Here is a 23390-nt window from a genome sequence, read left to right on the forward strand (position 1 = left end):
AATATTTTAGGGCAAACAACAGGAATTCTGCAGATGCTGGAAATTCAAGCAACACACATCAAAGATGCTGGTGAACGCAGCAGGCCAGGCAGCATCTGTAGGAAGAGGTGCAGTCGACGTTTCAGGCCGAGACCCTTCGTCAGGACTAACTGAAGGAAGAGTGAGTAAGGGATTTGAAAGTTGGAGGGGGAGGGGGAGATCCAAAATTATAGGAGAAGACAGGAGGCGGAGGGATGGAGCCAAGAGCTGGACAGGTGATAGGCAAAAGGGGATACGAGAGGATCATGGGACAGGAGGTCCGGGAAGAAAGACAAGGAGTGGGGGGGGGGGGACCCAGAAGATGGGCAAGAGGTATATTCAGAGGGACAGAGGGAGAAAAAGGAGAGTGAGAGAAAGAATGTGTGCATAAAAATAAGTAACACATGGGGTACGAGGGGGAGGTGGGGCCTAGTGGCAGTTAGAGAAATCGATGTTCATGCCATCAGGTTGGAGGCTACCCAGACGGAATATAAGGTGTTGTTCCTCCAACCTGAGTGTGGCTTCATCTTTACAGTAGAGGAGGCCGTGGATAGACATGTCAGAATGGGAATGGGATGTGGAATTAAAATGTGTGGCCACTGGGAAATCCTGCTTTCTCTGGTGGACAGAGCGTAGATGTTCAGCAAAGCGGTCTCCCAGTCTGCGTCGGGTCTCGCCAATATATAAAAGGCCACATCGGGAGCACCGGACGCAGTATATCACCCCAGTCGACTCACAGGTGAAGTGTTGCCTCACCTGGAAGGACTGTTTGGGGCCCTGAATGGTGGTAAGGGAGGAAGTGTAAGGGCATGTGTAGCACTTGTTCCGCTTACACGGATAAGTGCCAGGAGGGAGATCAGTGGGGAGGGATGGGGGGGACAAATGGACAAGGGAGTTGTGTAGGGAGCGATCCCTGCGGAATGCAGAGGGGGTGGGGAGGGAAAGATGTGCTTAGTGGTGGGATCCCGTTGGAGGTGGCGGAAGTTACGGAGAGTAATATGTTGGACCCGGAGGCTGGTGGGGTGGTAGGTGAGGACCAGGGGAACCCTATTCCTAGTGGGGTGGCGGGAGGATGGAGTGAGAGCAGATGTACGTGAAATGGGGGAGATGCGTTTAAGAGCAGAGTTGATAGTGGAGGAAGGGAAGCCCCTTTCATTGTCTCCCACACCATCACCGACTTTATCCGCTCAGGGGATCTCCCATCCACTGCTACCAACCTTATAGTTCCCACACCCCGCACTTCCCGTTTCTATCTCCTACCCAAGATCCACAAACCCGCCTGTCCTGGCCGACCTATTGTCTCAGCTTGCTCCTGCCCCACCGAACTCATTTCTGCATACCTCGACACTGTTTTATCACCCCTTGTTCAATCCCTTCCGACCTATGTTCGTGACACTTCTCACGCTCTTAAACTTTTCGATGATTTTAACTTCCCTGGCTCCCATCGCTTTATTTTCACCATGGATGTCCAGTCCTTATATACTTCCATCCCCCATCAGGAAGGTCTCAAAGCTCTACGCTTCCTTTTGGATTCCAGACCTAATCAATTCCCCTCTACCACCACTCTGCTCCGTCTAGCGGAATTAGTCCTTACTCTTAATAATTTCTCCTTTGGCTCCTCCCACTTCCTCCAAACTAAAGGTGTAGCTATGGGCACCCGTATGGTTCCTAGCTATGCCTGCCTTTTTGTTGGGTTTGTGGAACAATCTATGTTCCGTGCCTATTCTGGTATCTGTCCCCCACTTTTCCTTCGCTACATCGGCGACTGCATTGGCGCTGCTTCCTGCACGCATGCAGAACTCGTTGACTTTATTAACTTTGCCTCCAACTTTCACCCTGCCCTCAAGTTTACCTGGTCCATTTCCGACACCTCCCTCCCCTTTCTAGATCTTTCTGTCTCTGACTCTGGAGACAGCTTATCCACTGATGTCTACTATAAGCCTACTGACTCTCACAGCTATCTGGACTATTCCTCTTCTCACCCTGTCTCTTGCAAAAACGCCATCCCCTTCTCGCAAATCCTCCGTCTCTGCCGCATCTACTCTCAGGATGAAGCTTTTCATTCTAGGATGAGGGAGATGTCTTCCTTTTTTAAAGAAAGGGGCTTCCCTTCCTCCACTATCAATTCTGCTCTTAAACGCATCTCCCCCATTTCACGTACATCTGCTCTCACTCCATCCTCCCGCCACCCCACTAGGAATAGGGTTCCCCTGGTCCTCACCTACCACCCCACCAGCCTCCGGGTCCAACATATTATTCTCCGTAACTTCCGCCACCTCCAACGGGATCCCACCACTAAGCACATCTTTCCCTCCCCCCCCCCGCATTCCGCAGGGATCGCTCCCTACACAACTCCCTTGTCCATTCATTCCCCCCAATCCCTCCCCACTGATCTCCCTCCTGGCACTTATTCGTGTAAGCAGAACAAGTGCTACACATGCCCTTACACTTCCTCCCTTACCACCATTCAGGGCCCCAAACAGTCCTTCCAGGTGAGGCAACACTTCACCTGTGAGTCGACTGGGGTGATATACTGCGTCCGGTGCTCCCGATGTGGCCTTTTATATATTGGCGAGACCCGACGCAGACTGGGAGACCGCTTTGTTGAACATCTACGCTCTGTCCGCCAGAGAAAGCAGGATCTCCCAGTGGCCACACATTTTAATTCCACATCCCATTCCCATTCTGGCATGTCTATCCACGGCCTCCTCTACTGTAAAGATGAAGCCACACTCAGGTTGGAGGGACAACACCTTGTATTCCGTCTGGGTAGCCTCCAACCTGATGGCATGAACATCGACTTCTCTAACTTCCGCTAGGCCCCACCTCCCCCTCGTACCCCATCTGTTACTTATTTTTATGCACACATTCTTTCTCTCACTCTCCTTTTTCTCCCTCTGTCCCTCTGAATATACCTCTTGCCCATCCTCTGGATCTCCCCCCCCAACTCCTTGTCTTTCTTCCCGGACCTCCTGTCCCATGATCCTCTCGTATCCCCTTTTGCCTATCACCTGTCCAGCTCTTGGCTCTATCCCTCCCTCTCCTGTCTTCTATCATTTTGGATCTCCCCCTCCCCCTCCAACTTTCAAATCCCTTACTCACTCTTCCTTCAGTTAGTCCTGACGAAGGGTCTCAGCCTGAAACGTCGACTGCACCTCTTCCTACAGATGCTGCTTGGCCTGCTGCGTTCACCAGCAACTTTGATGTGTGTTGCTCAATATTTTAGGAATAGTTCTTTCCCCTCTACCATCAGATTTCTGAATGGTCTCTGAACCCAACATACCCTACCCCGCTATTCCTCTTTCACACCAATTACTTTTTTTGGTAACTTATAGTAAATTTTCAGTCTTGTACTGTACTCCTGACACAAAACAACAAATTTCATGATATATCTTTTGATAAGATCCACCCAGGTAATGAAAGAGCAAGAAAAACACATTGGACTGAAGCCAAGAACTACCTCACTGAGGAATTGCTATGTCGATATTAAACTAATGATAACTAATTATTAATGATAAAAATATATTTGATTCCTTTGGATAATATTGTGAAGCCTGTTCTATAACTTGCAGATAAATCACAAGAAATCTGTTTCTCAAAAAGGTCATGACTGTATTAATTTATAGAGTACATCAAAATTGTTGACTACTGGGGCTTAGATTGAAATTGACAGGTAGCAAATTCCATACCAGATGTAAAACAAAGTAAAGCTCCTAAGTTATTGTTACTGCACCATTTCACTGTCAGCAATATTGTATTCCGAAAAAGTATGTTTCTCAGAGAAGATATATTTCCATTGTCTACTGTTACTTTCATATTATTTACTGCATACTGAAAGGATGGCAGCACTTCTCTGCTGGGGTCATTACCCGCTCAGAAAAATAAAAATCATAACAGAGAAATCATTTACTGTCTCAATGACTGACACACAACATCAACATGCTCACTTTAGGGCAGAGCATCCCAGAAATTGGATTGGAAAAAACATAGATTCATATGAAATTTCTGCAATAATGGGTGTAAACATCTAATTCAGTATGGCACTGTGAAATGCTAATAGAACGTATTATTGGCTGGAGGGTGGTTTTCACATTACGTTTCATGCAGGGCCGACGGGTTTTTTGACCGAGAGGAATCCTGGCCAGCAGGGGTACCTCCCACTCTCTGACGTCCTGAGCAACAGGTGCAGGAATGTTCCTGGGTTTGGGGTGAAGCAGAAGGGACTGTGGAGGATGTGATCTCTTTGAACGTGCCTCTTTAAGATGGAATGCAGGCTGTTTGCTTCTTGTATTCTCCTTACGACGTCTGTTGCGACTATCAGGACCTCTGGCTCTGGTCCCAACAATGGTAAATCTGATACTTTAAACTTTCTGAGTGGCAGTCTGAGGTTTGTGAGAACTACGCATCATTTTGTGCATAACGGAGGAATTCGTGATTTCTTTCCCGCGAGTGTACAGGTTGTTTAAATGTTGTTGGAGATTTGATCTTGATCAAAGGACGGGAAGCTCCGAGGTATCTCGAAAGCGAAGTTGAAAAGCTCCGTAGCGACAGTTGAAGGAGCTGTCGCACTGTAATAATCCATTCGAAGCAAAACGGTTGTAAAAATGTCATTGCAGTAAATTATTAACTTATTTACAAGGATTCTTGCGTGTTATTAAAACACATTCAAGGATGAGCAATTTTAGGTTAAAATGGTAGCGGTTAACTATTAGTATTGCGACAGTAACTACTTCTATTATAAACCAGTACGGTGAAAACATTTGACGAAAATCCGAGGATATAAACTTGCACGAAACACTCGGCAAGTCAGTGTAAGGACAGACCACCTCCATCTGGTCTTGGAGCTGGAAAAGTTAACTATTTCTCTACATTCAGATACTGCCTGGCCTGTTACACCTTTGCAACATTTTCTGTCTTCACTTCAGATTTGCAGCACCTGGAGATTTTTTTTCCAAGAACATAATTTTCACCTCTATTTATTCCCAGTTTATCCCGCTTCTAATTACAGTTGCAGATGCCTTCTACATATAATAGTAAGATCGCATTTTGATAGGACCTTTTAAAAGAATAATCTTAAAAGATGAGGCGCGGGAGGTTGTATTGCATTTTATCAAGTGACGATAGGTCCATCAGAAAGCCCTTCCACCAGTCTGTCGTTCGTGTTAAGAGAAAAACAAATCGAAGAAATGCAAATTTTATGTCAATGCAGAGAAACTGTAGTAATTCATTAAGGGTCTTCGTCCTGTTATTGGGAAAAAAAAACAGCGGACCAATTACTGTAAACTCCACACAGAGTTTAACAACAAAAAAAAAGAATCTAATGCAACAGCCATATTCTGGACTGACTCCATTTACCATTCTACACCGCTTGACACCACGGCCTCGAATTTTTACTCAGCGCAATCCGCCAGAAATTGGTTAACGCACACACAATGTGGGTCTTGAGTGTTCTTGACCTTGACCTTGAGGGTCGACTACACTCTTTTCCATAGATGCTACCCGCCCTGCTGAGTTCCTCCAGCATTTTGTGTGTGTTGCTTGGATTTCCAGCATCTGCAGATTTTCTCTTGTTTGAAACTGCTCAAGTCGGTACAAAATAATACATAAGTTTTGATGCAAATTGCATAGTGTCTGCATTTACCTCAGCAATGAGTTTCTCACTAAGAGAAAGTTGTTTTTTTGTTTTAGCGAACCTTACCGCCTGTTTTAAAAGTGTCTCATAACTCAAACTGACCAAGCACCCAGATCGAAATGAGCATGCCGGCTTTCTAATGATGCTGAGGTTGCCTTCAGTGGACGCCTACGAGTCGGATTTTTTTTTAAGGTTTGATAATATGGTATTGCCAGGTTAAATCAACGGGCCAAATTCACACATGTATGTCGTACAACAAACTTCATGGCATAAGTGAGTCATAATAAATCTGACTCTGACGCTTGAGAATGCTTCAAGCAGGCGCACTTCCCCAAAGTCCTGGTAAATGCTTGGTGAAAGAAACAGGGCAGTGAATTTGTTCTGTAGAATCACATTTTGGGTTTCAATAGAACATAAACCCTTTGGAATTTAAATTAGTTTATTTATTATCGCTGGATTAGTAAAGGAATGTGAAATGCTTCTGGAGGTAGCCACAGAAGCTCTGAATGGCTCGCTAAAAGAAAATCCTTTCATCGATGATGTTCTCATTAAACTTCTTACGGATGTAAATACCGACAAATTGTGAAGAAGTTGCATCCTGTCCACATGTTGCTCTTTCTTATGTAAAGATGCAGCTGCAGATCATTGATTGTACTTGGGAAAAGTCCCAACATGGGTAAAATTTAACAGAGCAAAATTTCTGAAAATGCTTATTCCACTTTTTTTTGCATTTTTAAGTATAGTGTTTTAAGCTGGATGCTTTGATTTTCAATCTTATGCTATAACATTCATTACATAATGTCTATAATTATGAAAACGATTTCATTTTATATAAAAGTTAGTCCGTGAGCCAGTAGGTTTGGTCAGTACCACCTGAGGGGAATAATGCTCACAGTGATTTTTGGCAAGGTATCCATCTCTAGAGTTAAAAAGTATGTGATAGCATTGCACCAGTGGTAGCTTTATGTGTGCTATCATGCATTTTATAACACTACCCTAAAATAAGCATTTCTGAAAAGTGGCCAATATGAAGTACAACATATATATTCAACCTAGTGGTATTTTGTCATCAGTGATCCCTCAACATTGAAATTTGTCACAATGATAGCTGAGTTCAAGCACTTTTCAGCAAATGTTATTCTAAAATTCTACATTGAAAACTATGTCGTTGGTGGCACTTGCAGTACAGTGCCCAATTTCAGTAGGGTGAATCATTTCACTTTTAGAAAAATATTTGTCTGTTGTTTATTTTGGAAAAGTCAATAAAAAGCCTAGGACACATATAATCACATGGATTTGTAGAGAATTTATTCAGGAATTCAAATAAGTAATCACTTTTTGTATATATTCCATAGTAACATCAGTACAGCAGAAAATATTACCCCCCCCCAAAAGGTAAAAAAAAACCTCATTTGGAGAAATTTCTGGAGTTTTATCAATGTCATGATATTTTCCATATTGTTGTATCAAATTAAAACAATCTTAAGCTTTTGTCATAGCGTATGGAATTCCAGTACGATAATTCAAATGTGGGGTTCCACATGGCCATAACCTAGGCCCCATTTGGTTGTAAAATGAATATATTTAATCAAAGACTGCTTTCCATACTTTGTTTTCCACACTTTCATAACCTAGTAATATTCACAATAATTTTCCAAGTCCTCCACATTTTCCACATCTTCATCTGAACTTCCCACACTCTCTGAGGTGGATGCCTAGTTCTCACAGTCTGCCAGTCTACACATGTCAGTACACCTGAGGCCATTTGCAACACACATACATCTTGGGAGTGAACATTTTTTTGGACAGGTGCTGGCTGGCCTTCCATCCAGTGTACCACCAACTGTTCAGCTTCCTCTTCTCTCTCCATCTTCCATCCTCTGCCAACAGGGCTTGGCACTTGTGGATCCTTCTCCAAACATCTTCTCCATATACCAGCCTGGTACTTGGCTCACTGTGCATGTTTTGTTAAGCAGTCCTTGCATGGTGGGAGTTTAATGACTCATTGACCTTGCTGGTCGATGCTTTGGGGCATACAGGAGACATGTAAATGCCTCCAGTCTGTCCATCAGTTCTGGGGAGACGTCCCATTCCTGACCCAACTCTAAGAATGTGTCCTGAGTCTCCCTGTTGCTGGTCAGAAGTTTTAGGGCACTTGTCTTCCCTTTGCCTGCAAAAGCACTTACAGTGTCACATCCTGTATATGCTTGCAACCCGATGAGAGCCCTACAAACCTCTATGCCAACAGTGGCAGCAACCTTCCTGATGTCTACAAGCCTTGTATGGGTTCTAGTGCCACACTTCTGGAACAATGGGGCCTCAATCTTGTCACAAAATGCTAAAGACATGATAAAGACATCTGTGTCTTCTGAGCAGATCACTACAGATTGGTATCCCTCTCTTGTGGCATGGGCAGCGTGAAGATGTAGACGGCCATCTGCTTCTTCTTCTTGTTGACACTGAAGAGCTGACACCTCCTCACTGTCTTGAGATGTGATTCTGTAACATTTGTCATTCACAGTTGCATACAGAATCTTCTCCTGTAGCTTTGCTCTGTATTCTGCCTTCCTCCATTCATAGACTATGAAGCTAATGAGACTATTTTTGTTACTGACTTTGGTCAGGAAGCTCCTCCACTGCCTCACCATCTGTGTGCCTGTGATACCTTGCAACTCATGACCAGTCTCTTCACCCCGTAGAGATCTTTCACTACTCTAGATAGAGTTCTCCTTGTATGTGTCGAACACAACATCTATTCTGCTACTCTGACTGCCTTCCCTCACAGCCATACCCAGAATTGTTGTGGCAACATCTCTGAAAGTAACTTGATCACCTTTCACACTTTGGACCAGTGGACCATCAACCACTGTACTTTACTTTATACTTTATTGTCGCCAAACAATTGATACTAGAGCGTACAATCATCACAGCAATATTTGATTCTGTGCTTCGTGCTGCCTGGAGTACCAACTAATAGTAAATATTAAAATTTAAATTATAAAACAGAAATAGAAAATAGAAAAGGGAAAGTAAGGTAGTGCAAAAAAAATGAGAGGCAGGTCTGGATATTTGAAGGGTATGGCCCAGATCCTGGTCAGGATCCGTTCAGCAGTCTTATCACAGTTGGAAAGAAACTGTTCCCAAATCTGGCCGTATGAGTCTTCAAGCTCCTGAGCCTTCTCCCGGAGGGAAGAGAGACGAAAAGTGTGTTGGCTGGGTGGGTCATGTCCTCGATTATCCTGGCAGCACTGCTCCGATGGCGTGTGGTGTAAAATGAGTCCAAACACGGAAGATTGATTTGTGTGATGTGCTGGGCCGTGTTCACGATCTTCTGCAGCTTCTTCCGGTCTTGGACAGGACAACTTCCATACCAGGTTGTGATGCACCCTAGAAGAATGATTTCTATGGTGCATCCATAAAAATTAGTGAGGGTTTTAGAGGACAGGCCAAATTTCTTTAGATTTCTCAGGAAGTAAAGGCGCTGGTGGGCCTTCTTGGCAGTGGACTCTGCTCGGGTGGACCAAGTCAGGTCATTTGTGATATTGACCCTGAGGAACTTGAAGCTTTTGACCTGTTCCACTTGCACACCACCAATGTAAATGGAGTCGTGCAGTCTGCTACTCCTTCTGAAGTCAACAACCAATTCCTTCGTCTTGCTGACGTTGAGGGATAGGTTATTGTCTTCACACCATGCCACCAGGTTCTTAATTAACTAGTAGAGTGGATAGGGGAAAACCAGTGGATGTGGTATATTTGGATTTTCAAAAGGCTTTTGACAAAATCCCACACAGGAGATTAGTGTGCAAACTTAAAGCACACGGTATTGGGGGTATGGTGTTGATGTGGATAGAGAATTGGTTGGCAGACAGGAAGCAAAGAGTGGGAATAAACGGGACCTTTTCAGAATGGCAGGCAGTGACTAGTGGGGTATCGCAAGGCTCAGTGCTGGGACCCCAGTTGTTTACAATATATTTTAATGACTTGGATGAGGGAATTAATTGCAGCATCTCCAAGTTTGCGGATGACATGAAGCTGGGCGGCAGTGTTAGCTGTGAGGAGGATGCTAAGAGGATGCAGGGTGACTTGGATAGGTTAGGTGAGTGGGCAAATTCATGGCAGATGCAATTTAATGTGGATAAATGTGAAGTTATCCACTTGGTGGCAAAAACAGGAAAACAGATTATTATCTGAATGGTGGCCGATTAGGAAAAGGGGAAGTGCAACGAGATCTGGGTGTCATTATACACCAGTCATTGAAAGTGGGCATGCAGGTACAGCAGGCGGTGAAAAAGGCGAATGGTATGCTGGCATTTATAGCAAGAGGATTCGAGTACAGGAGCAGGGAGGTACTACTGCAGTTGTACAAGGCCTTGGTGAGACCACACCTGGAGTATTGTGTGCAGTTTTGGTCCCCTAATCTGAGGAAAGACATCCTTGCCATAGAGGGAGTACAAAGAAGGTTCACCAGATTGATTCCTGGGATGGCAGGACTTTCATATGATGCAAGACTGGATGAACTAGGCTTATACTCGTTGGAATTTAGAAGATTGAAGGGGGATCTGATTGAAATGTATAAAATCCTAAAGGGATTGGACAGGCTAGATGCAGGAAGATTGTTCCCGATGTTTGGGAAGTCCAGAACGAGGGGTCACAGTTTGAGGATAAAGGAGAAGTCTTTTAGGACCGAGATTAGGAAAAACTTCTTCACACAGAGAGTGCTGAATCTGTGGAATTCTCTGCCACAGGAAACAGTTGAGGCCAGTTCATTGGCTATATTTAAGAGGGAGTTAGATATGGCCCTTGTGGCTAAAGGGATCAGGGGGTATGGAGGGAAGGCTGGTACAGGGTTCTGAGTTGGATGATCAGCCATGATCGTACTGAATGGTGGTGCAGGCTTGAAGGGCCGAATGGCCTACTCCTGCACCTATTTTCTATGTTTCTATGTTTCTATTTCCTCTCTGTACTCAAACTCATCATTACCCGAGATACGGCCTACAATTGTTGTGTCATCAGCAAACTTATATATTGAGTTTGATGGAAACTTGGCTACACAATCATGGGTGTACACTGAGTACAGCAGGTGCCTTGTGGGGCACCGGTGCTCAGAGTGATTGTAGAAGAGAGCTTGTCCCCTATTTTTACTTCCTGAGTCCTGTCTGTGAGGAAGTTGAAGATCCAGCTGCAGATCTGAGTGCTAAGGCCCAGGTTCCGGAGCTTAGGAATCAGTTTATTTGGAATGATGGTATTAAAGGCAGAGCTGTAGTCAATGAAAAGGAGTCTTACATATGCGTTTTTATTCTCCAGGTTCTAAGGAGGAATGTAGGGCCAGAGAGATGGCATCTGCCGTTGACCTGTTGCTCCGGTAGGCGAATTGCAAAGCGTCGAGGTTGACTGGTAGGCTGTGGCTGATGTGTGCCATAACCAATCGCTCAAAGCACTTCATAGCAATTGATGTCAGAGCCACAGGTCGATAAGCATTCAGGCATGCCACCTTGCTCTTCTTCGGCACCAGGATTATTGTTGCCTTCTTAAAACACGAGGGGATCTTAGACTGAAGCAAGGAGCAGTTGAAGATGTCAGCAAACACTCCAGCTAGCTCACTTACATAGGCCCGGAGAACCCACCCCGGGACGCCATCTGGGCCCGTCGCCTTCCTTGGATTTACCTTCAGGAAGGCCCTTCTAACGTCCTCGGTGACGATGGATCTCGATGCCACCAGGTCCTGTTCACCTGGAGAGAGCGGGACGCTCCTCTTCTGTTCGAATCTTGCATAGAATACGTTAAGTTCATCAGGAAGCGAAGCGCTACAGTTATTGATATTCCCAGCCTTTTCTTTGTGCCCAGTGATCTCATTTAGACCCTGCCATAGTCTACCGGCATCCCTCTGGTTAGCCTGGGCTTCCAACTTGGCTCAATATTGCCTCTTGGCGCCCTTAATGGCTTTCAGGAGTTCATACCTGGATTCTGTGTAGCGACTGGTATCCCTGGACCTAAAAGTCGCAGCTCTAGCCTTCAAAAGGGACTTGACCTCATAATTCATCCAAGGTTTCTGGTTAGGGAACCTGTGCATTTCCAGGTAAAGTCTGTGACAACTGAGGCATACTCATCGAGGTTAGCTACCGAATACTAACCAGTCCACCGATTCAAAGCAGTCACGGAGGACCTCATCCATTTCCTCCGTCCAATGCGGCACCACTTTTGACACCGTGACCTCCCGCTTTAGTTTCTGTTTGTAAGCCGGGAGGAGTACGGCCTGATGGTCCGATTTTCCGAAGTGAGGTCGTGGGACGGAACAGTAGGCATCCTTGACTGCTGTGTATCAGTGGTCAAGTATATTCGGGACTCTAGTGGGGCAGGAGACATGTTGGTATAACTTTGGCAGCGCCTTTCTGAGGTTGGCTTGGTTAAAGTCCCCAGCTGTAATGAGCAAAGCCTCCAGATACCTGGTCTCAAGTTCACTGATGTTTGCATACAGTATGTTCAGAGCACACTCCACGTCCGCCTGGGGGGGAATGTAGACCGCTGTCAGTATGACCGAGGTGAATTCCCGTGGCAGATAGTAGGGACGACACTTCACCGACAGGTGTTCCAGGTCCGGGCTGCAGGAGCTTGTCAGTGCCACTGTGTCCGAGCACCACGCAGTGTTGATCAGTAGGCAGACACCACCTCCCCTCGTCTTGCCCGAAGACACCGTGCGGTCCATCCAATGGATCGAAAATCCCTCCGGTCGGATGGCACAGTCGGGAGTGGCAGGGGAGAGCCAGGTCTCGGTGAAACAGAATACACAGCAGTTCTGCATCTCCCTGCAGTAGGTGAGTCTCCCTTTAAGATTATCCACCTTGTTCTCTATGGCTTGCACATTAGCTAGTAGGATGGTGGGCATACGGACCCTGAAGCCCCTCAGCTTCAATCTGACCAGCCATCCAGCTCTTTTCCCACGCTTCCTCGGTAAATAGTGCATCTTTCCAGGTTTCCATCAATGCAGTATGTTGTTGTCAGCTCTTTGAGGTTGGTGGATGCGTCCCGTGAGGATCGATCAGCCAGGGAGTTTCCTGGGAGTTGCTGTTCTACTGCTACATTTCTCTGCAAGGTTGTAGCTAAAGTAGCTTTATTTGTCTTCCTCAGCAAGCGTTCTGGTGTGGACAAGGCCCAGGGCAATGGTCCAAGGGGATGAGAGAGGATATCCTCCATACTTAGACTGCGCCCTTGTGCCATCACTATGATGCGTCCAAACAAAGACCTGTCTGCTTTCAAGATGATTGCCCTCCCATTTGATTTCACTTCTCTCTTCTTACACATATCACTGAATGTTTGCAGCTTGTTGGTTTTCATTGGGTCATGGAATTTCTTTGCTGGTGAGTTTTCCTCTGATCTCTCATCTTTGAAGGTTGCATAGCACTGCTCACCAATCTCATATGCCTTCATCAGGTTGGGGGCTGCCTTTGCCATAGAGATGCTAATGAGGTCCCATTTCCCTGCAAATGGGTTGACCCATTCATTTATGAGGCTAACCACTGGTGAAACTGCTTCCTCATCCTTCTGGATTCTTGGCCGCTGTAGCTCCGCTTGACAAAGCTCTGATTTGTTGTCTTGCACCATCTCCCTTAACTGTCCCAGGAATGCACTGTGGTGCTCAGCTGTTAGTAGTAACGCTTGATAGTTCCAGCATTCAGGCTGAACCGTGATGTGCCTCCAGGAGTCTGTGTGTCTTCGTTCACTGTGGCTTCAGTAGCCTGGTCCACAGGGATCTGCCCAAAGGGGTTGTTACTTGACAGCTGCACTGAGAATTGGCCTGTCTTGAAGGCCTCATACACAGAAGGATTCTTCTCTGGGAGGTTCATCATCTGAGCAAAGTAAGGGGACAGGTACCTGGCATAATTCATCTTATCATAGGCAAAGCACCATTGGATCATGGTTCTTGTAGCATGGAGGTACAACTCCCAGTCCCCCTCATGAGAGGTGCTCAGAAGCCCAAGTACGATGTTCTCTACCATGTCAAAGTATGATATCCAGAATGCGGATAGCTCTCCGTTGTTGTGACGGAGCTGTTCCAGAAAGTCTGTCCACAGGGTTATCAGCTCAGCTAGGAATGGACTTTGCAGCAGATTGTTCAACTTCTGTTGATTCAAGTCACTGGCCGTGTTGTTCACATGGTCTAAGAATGATTTGATCATCCCACTCCGCTCTGGAATATTGTCCTCAACCTGTGGTGTGAACTCTGCCCATGTGAGTCTCATCAGTGCTTCATAGATGTACTTGTGGACCCTGACAGCATGATTCGTGGACCAAATCCGGTATCTTCAAGTAGCAGGCAGCAGCATGGCCTGCACCCAGGTCAGCTCCTCCAAACCTAATCTGGCTCCTCCCATGACCCAGTGGCCCAAATCCCATCATGGCATGATGGCCGGCCTCCCCTTCTCTGAGGTGCTGGCCAGCTCCTACGACACCCTGGCCGGGTACTCTGAACAACGAGCAGCTCACTGATGCGGTAGACCTGCCTTACTTGTAGTTAGTCCGGTGTAGTCCTGTATAGACTTAAATTGTATGTTTCAAAACACTAATGTTGATGCAGGGTCAAACAGTAGTATGCGTGGAAATTTAGTCAAATGACAGGAGCTAAACAGTTAAGATCGATGGTTTCTGCCAAGAGTGGAAGAGAGACAGAAATTGCAGGGATTAGTACTGGATCTCTTTGTGCTCAGGAACACTTTTTGTAAAAACATCAATATAGGATTTGCAAAAGGTTGATTGTGAAATGTTTGATTTGATTCTGGCTTGTTAGTAAAAGGAACAGCCTAAATAATTTTGATATAGACTGGTGTGAAGTGAGTTCTTTTGGGAAGGAGTGGGAAAACAATGAATACAGTCAGTGGAGGTACACTAGAATATGTGCCTTAGCAAAACAATCCCGAGGTAATGTACACTTCTCTTTAAAGTATAAACACAGGTTAATAAGGCCATTTAAACAACTAAAATAACTGTTTTAATAGCCAAAAACTTAGAATACAATGTCTATGTGTTAACAATAACTATATCTTAATAGCAGCACCTATTATCAGGGACTCTCACCAGCAAAGTCATGACCTCTTCTGGCTGCTGCCATCAGGTAGAAGGTACAGGAGCACTAGGTTCAGGAACAGTTATTACCCCTCAACCATCAGGCTCTTAAACAGGAGGAGATAACTTCACTCAGCCCATCACTGAATTGTTCTCACAACCCATGAACCCATGAACTCTTCCTCTTATGTTTGTGATATTTACTGGTTATTTATTTAGGTTTTTTTGGTTTGTATTTACACAGTTTGCTGTCTTTTGCATTCTGGTTGTTTGTCTGCCCTGTTGGGTGTGGCCTTTCACTGATTCCATTATGGTTATTGGATTTATTGAATATGCCTGCAAGAAAATCACTCTCAGGCTTGTATATGGTGACATATGCACTTAGATAATAAATTTTCTTTATACTTTGAGCTTTGAGATGAACCTGGGCACTTGGAGTTCTGAAATAAAACAGGAAGTGCTGGAGGTACTCAGCAGATCAGGCGGTATCTGTCCGGAGGCAACCTATGGTAATGTTTCAGGTTAATGATAGGCAATCTGATTGACCTGAAGTATTAATTCTGAGACCTAAAGAGGCAGTGCAGAACAGCAAGTTCTGAACTAATGGGGAATGAAGTAACAGGTGAGAGACGAGCAAAAAGAGCATTGAAATGTTCAAGTAACAGTGGAATAGATGAGGTTTTCACCAGAATATGAACTGCATCTGATAGGTGCTCAACATTTACCTTGGGTAACCTGTAATATATCCACCTGGTAGTACACAGAGAGTAAAGCTGTGTAAGTTTAGACTGAGTGGGGAAACAGTTACAGAATTATTCTATTCACCTAAGGGCATCTTAAAATAACCTTGTACATGGACCAAACCTGGTGTATTGCAAACATTTGTTTGAGGAGAGATATATTTGTACTGAGAGCATTCATTGGTTTGATTCGTGGAATGAAGGGTGTCCTGTTGGGGATGACTGAGTGGGTTGGCCCTATGAGAGGTAAACTTGTAGAAATATACAAGATTCAGAAAGGCCTGAGCATTTTGAAACTACAACATAGGTTGAGAATCTGTTTTAAAAAATTGGTATGGAATTTTAGCCGACAGTAGAAGGAGGACTGTTTGCTGGACTGCTTGGTTCAGTCTAAAATGGAGTATTGTGTTCAATCAAATGCAGCTGCAGTTTTACATAACAAAGAACAGCATGTTGGCAGGATGCTGTGACTTGTTTGTATGTTGTATCCATTTTCATCAATAGAATGTTTTCACTGGGCCATTGGCTGATTGTGCATTCTTGGAGGGAAGACATTTGAGAAGAGATTTAATAGTGATATCAAAATCATAAAGAGACTGGAATACGTGATTAAAGATAAATTGTTTCCTCTGGTGGAAGGACCAGAACTATAGGAGTCTTGTTTCAGGAAATGACAAAAGTATCAACTGTGAAATGAAGAGAGTAATTATGATCTTCTGGAGAGGGTAGTGGAAGCTAATTAAATATGTGTTCCAAAAAGAATTAGGTAAACATTTAAAGGAAGATAAATTGCATGAATATGGAAGAAGAGACATACCATTGTACTAAAATAAATTTTGGTACAAGAAATCAGCCTGAACTTGATAAGTTGAATACAGTAATAATGTGTTTTATTATCCATGCATTTACCTGAAAATTAATCTTGTCAAATAGTTATGTCAGCAAAAACAAAACACCTGATTATTGTTTGCATTCCAATTGAATTGAAGACAAAGACATAGCAAGATGTTGGAATCTATCATTACCACCTTTGATTGTAGGGAAAATGTGGAGGGATTGACTGGGTGGGTGAGGAAGTATGAGTGGACTGGAATGAGGAGTTACAGAACCTGGGCCTCTGTTCTTCCCTCTGCCATTGGATCCTCGACTTCCTAGCCAGAAGACCACAATCTGCAGTTTGGTGATAATACCTCCTCCTCACTGATGATCAACACTGGTGCACCTCAGGGGTGTGTGCTGAACCCACTGCTCTACTCTCTAGATACACATGACTGTGTGGCTAGGCATAGCTCAAATACCATCTATAAATTTGCTGATGATACAACCATTGTTGGTAGAATCTCAGAGATGAGAGGGCGTACAGGAGTGAATTATGCCGACTAGTGGAGTACTCAATGTTAGTAAGACAAAAGAGCTGATTGTGGACTTCCAGAAGGGTAAGACGAAGGACACATACCAATCCTCATAGAGGGATCAGAAGTGGAGAGAGTGAACAGCTTCAAGTTCCTGGGTGTCAGGATCTCTGAGGACCTGACCTGGTCCCAACATTTCGATGTAGTCATAAAGAAAGCAAGACAGCAACTATACTTCATTAGGAGTTTGAAGAGATTTGGTATGCCAACAATTACATTCAAAGCTTCTATAGATGTACCGTGGAGATATTCTGATGGGCTGCATCACTGTCTGGTATGGAGGGGCTACTGCACAGGACTGAAAGAAGCTGCAGAGGATTGTAAATTTAGTCAGCTCTATCTTGGGTACTAGCCTACAAAGTACCCAGGACTTCTTCAAGGAGTGGTGTCTCAGAAAGGCAGCATCCATTATTAAGGACTTTCAGCACCCAAGGCATGCCCTTTTCTAACTGTTAATATCAGGTAGGGGGTACAAAAGCCTGAAGGCACACACTCAGCGATTCAGGAACAACTTCTTCCCCTCTGCCATCCGATTCTGAAATGGACATTGAACCCGTGAACACTACCTCACTTTTTTAATATATGCACAATTATTAATCTATTCAATATATGTATACTGCAATTTATTTATTATTTTCTTCTTCTTTATTATTTATTGCATTGAACTGCTGCTGCTACCTTAACAAATTTCACGACACCTGCCGGTGATAGTAAACCTAATTCTGATTCTGATTCTGCTGATGAAGAGAGTGTCCCTGTGGAAAGCAGAAAGGGTGAGGGAGAGGAAGATGAGACTGGTGGGGATCAGAAAGGGTGAGGGAGAGGAAGATGAGACTGGTGGGGATCAGAGAGGGTGAGGGAGAGGAAGATGAGACTGGTGGGGATCAGAGAGGGTGAGGGAGAGGAAGATGAGACTGGTGGGGATCAGAAAGGGTGAGGAGAAGAAGATGAGACTGGTGGGGATCAGAAAGGGTGAGAGAGAGGAAGATGAGACTGGTGGGGATCAGAAAGGGTGAGAGAGAGGAAGATAAGACTGGTGGGGATCAGAGAGGGTGAGGGAGAGGAAGATGAGACTGGTGGGGGTCATGCCGGGGCTGCCGAACTGGTGAAGGATGATATATGGAAACGGAAGCTGATTGGTTAAAAGTTAAAAATCAAAAGAATTTTCTTGCTGTTCTGTTTGGGGAGAGGTGGGGTGACATGAGAGCAGATGTGCAGGAAATGGATAGTATGTGTGTGAGAGCTCCATAAACTGTGGCAGAGGGAAAGCCATGTTTCAATAGTTCAATAGTTCCATTTGGTATCAGAGAATGTATACAATATAGAACCTGAAATTATTACTCTCTGCAGACATCCTCGAAACAAAGGGAAAACTCCCAAAGAATGAATGACAGAAAAAAGACATAAAAATCCCGATGTCTCCTGCCTGCCCTCCCACGCACAAGCAGCAGCAACCCTCCCCCTCCCCAAAATTATTCTAGCTTAAAGCATTGGCATTCCCACCATCCACCTTGCAAGCAACAGCAAAGCCCCCAAAGAGAAACCATGGTTTACTGTCCAACAGAAACTAATGGTTCACTCCAACGTTTTGACATTCCACAGGCACTTGCTGTCACTAACAAGGGAGAGACAGGTATCACTCCTTCCAGAGCGACAGGGGAGACAACAGTCACTATTTCGATGTTACAGTCAGACTGAATAGTTGCTTTTTCGTTTTGAGTTCCGTGACCCCAGAATCGTCAATCGGTTACTGAGGGCGGAGACCTCCGATAGCCCTGCTATTTGGATTGGTGCTATATCTTTTTAGTAATGTTTTAAAATGTTCAATACTTGGAGTAGTTCCTTTTGCACAAAATTCAAGCTAGATTATGAACGTTAATTTAATTTTAAATTGATTTTACTTTTGAATGTTTTTCTTTTCTAAAGCAATATTACAGTTTAGTTACTGAATTGCAAATTCTAAAAAAAAAATTATGGTTTTACTCATTGGTTTTCAGAATTTGTGTATTTCATGGTAGCGTAGTGGTTAGCACAATGCTTTATAGTGCAGGTGACCTGGGTTCAATTCCCGCTGCTGCCCGTAAGGAGTTTGTATGTCCTCCCCATGACTGCGTTGGTTTCCTCCGGGTGCTACAGTTTTCTCCCACTGTTCAAAGTCGTACCAGTTGGTAAGTTAATTGGTCATTGTAAATTGTCCTGAGATTAGGCTAGGACTAAATCAGGAATTGCTGGGCAGTGTGGCTTGAAGGACCGGAATCTCAATAAATAAATACTCCTGATAACATTAACATGGAGGTCAGATGGGCTGAAAGGGAAAATGGCAAATAATACAGCATTATAGTGTGGAATTACACAGTACTTAAGTATCAGTTATCTGATCACGTTTATTAATCTGTTACAGTCATCAGCTGGTACCGTGGATGCTATAATTATGTAAACTTGGCCCCTTTAAAGCCAATGTTTCAGACATCAGAATTGATTGAACCTGCTCTTTGCGCAAAGTATTGTCTTCAGGAAAGGTAAGCATTCTTTCTTACAATACTCAAGTTGATAGTGAACAAACAAAAAAGAATAATAGCTTCACAATAACTGTACTCAAGTCCTCCAAAGACCACTGTCATAAGAACACATCTCACATCACATCCAAAGCAAATCATCCCAATTGATGACAACACTTCAGATTCCTCCCAGTAAGGTTTAGTGAAGGGACTAACTATTTTGTTGTGTAGTCATTGTCCGATTCATATTCCCCTGAGAAGTTTAGTCTGTTAGCGGCAAGTTTGTGTCACCCTCACAGAGCAATATAGCACAGATTCAGGACCTTTGGCCCAACAAATCCATGTGGATCACTGTGCCCACCCAGCTAGACCCTATTTTCTGCATTCGTCCTAAATCACTCTAAACCCTGCCTTTCCAAGCACCTATCCAAGTGCTTCTTAAATTTTATCATTCTATTTGCCTTAACCACTATTTCTGGCAGCTTATTCCATATACTCACCACCCCCTGTGTGAAAATGTTGCTCCTCAAGTCTCTTAAATCTTTTCCCTTCATCCTAAATCTGTTCCCCCTAGATCTGATCTCTCCTCACCTGGGGTAAGACTGTTGCCAATCACCTTATCTATGGGTCTCTCATAACTTTAAACATTTCTCTAAGATCACCACTCATTCTACTACATTCCAAGGAATAAGGACTTAGCCTGGCCAGCCTCTCACTATAATTCATGCCCTCTCGTACTGGCAATAGCCTTCTAATTTAATCCTGTTCTTCCTATAACAATGTAGCCAAACCTGTGCAGCACTCCAAGTGTTCCCTTGCCTATGCCTTATATAAATGCAATATAAAGATGCACCACCTGTACTGAATGCCCTGACTGATGAAGGCCCGTGTGTTATACTAGGGAAATTAAAATCTCCCACTGATACAACCCCTTCATTCTTACAACTACGAACAATTTCTCTAAATACTTGCTCCTCAAGTTCCAGCTGACTACTAGTGGTGGGGTTTATAATACTGCCCCACTAGAATGACCTTCTCCTTCTTATTTTTAAGTTTTATCCATATAGTCTTGCAGGATGACCCCCAAAGAATGCCATCCATAATTATTGATGTTGTGTTCTCCCTTGTCTGAAAGGCAAAAACTGCTCCTTACATACATGTACTCCGTCACCCCTGTAGCATCTATATCATGGAGTACTGAACTTCCAGTCCTTACCTCCTCTCAGCCTTGTTTCTGTTACGGCTAATAACATCCCAATTGTTAGAGTAAATCCGTTCTATGAGTTTATCTGCCTTACCTGTGAGCACTAAGATAAATGTAGTTTAAATTAGCATTTCTCTCCTTTTATTTTACTGTGTTCCTGGATATCCTGGTCGCTCATCACCTCTCCCTAGTGTCCTTCTTTCTTCCCTGTTTTCCGTGGTCCACTCTCTGCTCTGATCAGATTCCTTTTACCCTTCCTACCCACCTGGCTTCACCTATCACCTTCTAGCTATCCTCCTTTCCTTCCCCCTACCTTTTTAATCTGACATTTTCCCCTTTCCTTTCCAGCCCTGAAGAAGGGATTTGGTCTAAAATGTCAACTGTTTATTCATTTCCATAGATGCTGCCTGACCTGCTGAACTCCTTCAGCAAGTGTGTGTGTGTTGCTTTGGATTTTGAGCATCTGCAGAATTTCTTGTGTTTATGACTTGCTTCCAGTTTTCTGGGATCTTGGGTTGCTTCAGTGGTCAATGTCAGATATGCAGGCTCCACTACAGGTGTGACAGGATACTGCAAGTGAGACTGGGGATTAGTTAGGAGTTGTGTGCTCCTTACATTGATTTTGATGGACGTCCATATTTTCCTGATGAGGAGACATGAATTTCTCAGTATCATTCACTGTGCTCTCTTTCCACTGAGTCACGTGGGCCAGGAGTTCTCACATGTCAATGAGGATGTTACATGTTTGCATGGATAATTTGAGAGCATCAACTAGTGTCGAAAATGGAACTCTTCAAAATATGAATATTGTCATACAGCTCACTCTATATTTTTATTTTTATCTACATTGATTACATCCTTTACCTTTGAAGCTCTCAGAATCTTCAGGTGTGTATTAGCAAATTTTTTTATTGAGTTCCTCCCAATTTACTCCACTCTACAAAAATGTATGGGTTAGTAAGTTAATTCCCTAATTTTACCGCATAATAAATTCAATAGAAGCAGTGTCCTTTCAGCCATTCGTTATCATACCCATCATGCATCGCACTCATCCTGCACCCAACCAGGCCATCTCCTGATCCCCTTACTGTTCAAAGATTTATCACTGATAATTGAATTTACCCATTGACAATATTCAGATAAAGAATTTCTAATGCTTACATACCCTGCATAGCGAAATATCCTCTCATGCTCCTCCCCGCGCCCCCCCCCCCCGGCACTGTCTGTTATCCCAAGATAATGTTCTTTTATTCAATGAGATAATTCTTTTATTACTTTAGAGATAAATGAGTATATTTCAGTCTCCCACAATTTATTCCTGAGCCATCGTCTTTGCTGTTAGGGAAGTATCTTGCATGTACTCTGTTTACATTTTCTGATCTTTTCAATGTTTTGGGGTTTGCCACATTTTGAATGTGTTAAGTGTGACTCAGCACAATCAAATACTGTGAATTAACATTTTTATTAATCCAGGTGACAGAAACTGCACAAGTTCCTGGTACTTGGTCTGCTGGTTCCATAAAATGTGGATTGTTAATTATTTCAAGTGCCCAGTAACCGAATCATTGTTCCCCTGTTTCCCTTTACCACCTAGAATGCCACATCGCTGGGAGCTGCTGTTAGAAATGTTATGTTATGTAGATAATATATAAATAGGGTAAATGCAAGCCGGCTTTTCCCCACTGACGTTGAGTGGGACTACAACTAGAGGTCATGGGTTAAGGGTGAAAGGTAAAAAGTTTAAGGGGGCACAAGGGGAAACTTCTTCACTCAGAGAGTTGTGAGAGTGTGGAACAAGCTGCCAGTGAAAGCGAGTTCAATTTCAATGTTTAAGAGAAGTTTGGATGGATACAAATATAGTAGGGGTACGGATGGCTATGGTCTGGGTGCAGGTCATTGGAACCAGGCAGTTTAAATGGGGCAGCATGCAACAGATGGGCTGAAGGGCTTATTTCTGTGCTGTACTTTTCTATGACTGTCTAATGTAATTGTTTCATCACTGGACCCACTACCACTGAAGAAATCAGTTACTTCACCACCTGAGGACACTGAACCTCTTGTAGTTGCAGCACAGTAAAGAAAGCTGTGCTCAACCTGTGTAAAGATAGTTGGTAAGAATTGGAGCACTGGTTAGCTGTTGATTGAAATTTGTTGGCAGAAGTGTTGATCTAATATCTAAAATAATGACTGCTATTTTTTGGTGTTGATATATGAACCATAGTTTCAATTACTTTATGGGAGTTGACTGAAACACAGTTAGTACAAGTATTGTGGTATAAATACCATTCAAATAAATGTGGGATTTTCTTCTGCCTTTGATGAAGGGAAACCAGAAGTTTGGTGCATTTAGCTGGAAGTTGGAAGTAAGGCAAATTGACTTTTACTGTGGAAGCTTTGCATTTACCTGTTCATTCCCCTCCATAAATGAAGCCTAACTTGTTCCTCCAGAATTCTATGTGTGTGTGTTTGCATTTAGTATTTTCCTTGGTGCCTCAGGATTGAAAGTGCCTTGCTGTTATTCAGTTCTGTGCAATCTGGGACCCAAGTGGGATCGGGCATACTAGGCATGGTGATTGAGTAGTCAACCTTGTGCAAGAGATTCTTAAAAGTTGGTAGAACATTATACTTAGATAATGAGTCTTTGAAAATTTCCTTGAATCTTTTCCTTAGTCCATTTGACAATCTTTTTGCTGTGACTGGCTCTAAATTAGAAGGTCAGTTTCAGGAGTCGGGTATCAGGCATGTGACCAACAGGCCTGCATGATGGAATTGAGTACAATTACTACCTCAGTAATTGGGGTGTTGTCCTCACTTATCCTGCACGATGGA

The 23390-nt window shown here is 43.8% G+C and overlaps 1 protein-coding gene across 3 annotated transcripts in view; it reads left to right on the forward strand.

Annotated features, from left to right (window-relative positions):
- Positions 1-4227: 4227 nt before the first annotated feature.
- Positions 4228-23390, forward strand: part of LOC134344346 (polycystin-1-like protein 1) — a 241095-nt gene continuing 221932 nt past the window's right edge. For all 3 annotated transcript variants that reach the window (XM_063043975.1, XM_063043977.1, XM_063043976.1), the window contains exons 1-2: positions 4228-4365; positions 19261-19378. In XM_063043975.1, coding sequence (XP_062900045.1) covers positions 4281-4365; positions 19261-19378 — 203 coding nt within the window. In that variant the 5' untranslated portion in view covers positions 4228-4280. The remainder of the gene's footprint in view (positions 4366-19260; positions 19379-23390) is intronic.

This window comes from Mobula hypostoma, chromosome 3 (assembly GCF_963921235.1).
Source record: "Mobula hypostoma chromosome 3, sMobHyp1.1, whole genome shotgun sequence".
Taxonomy (NCBI): Eukaryota; Metazoa; Chordata; class Chondrichthyes; order Myliobatiformes; family Myliobatidae; genus Mobula; species Mobula hypostoma.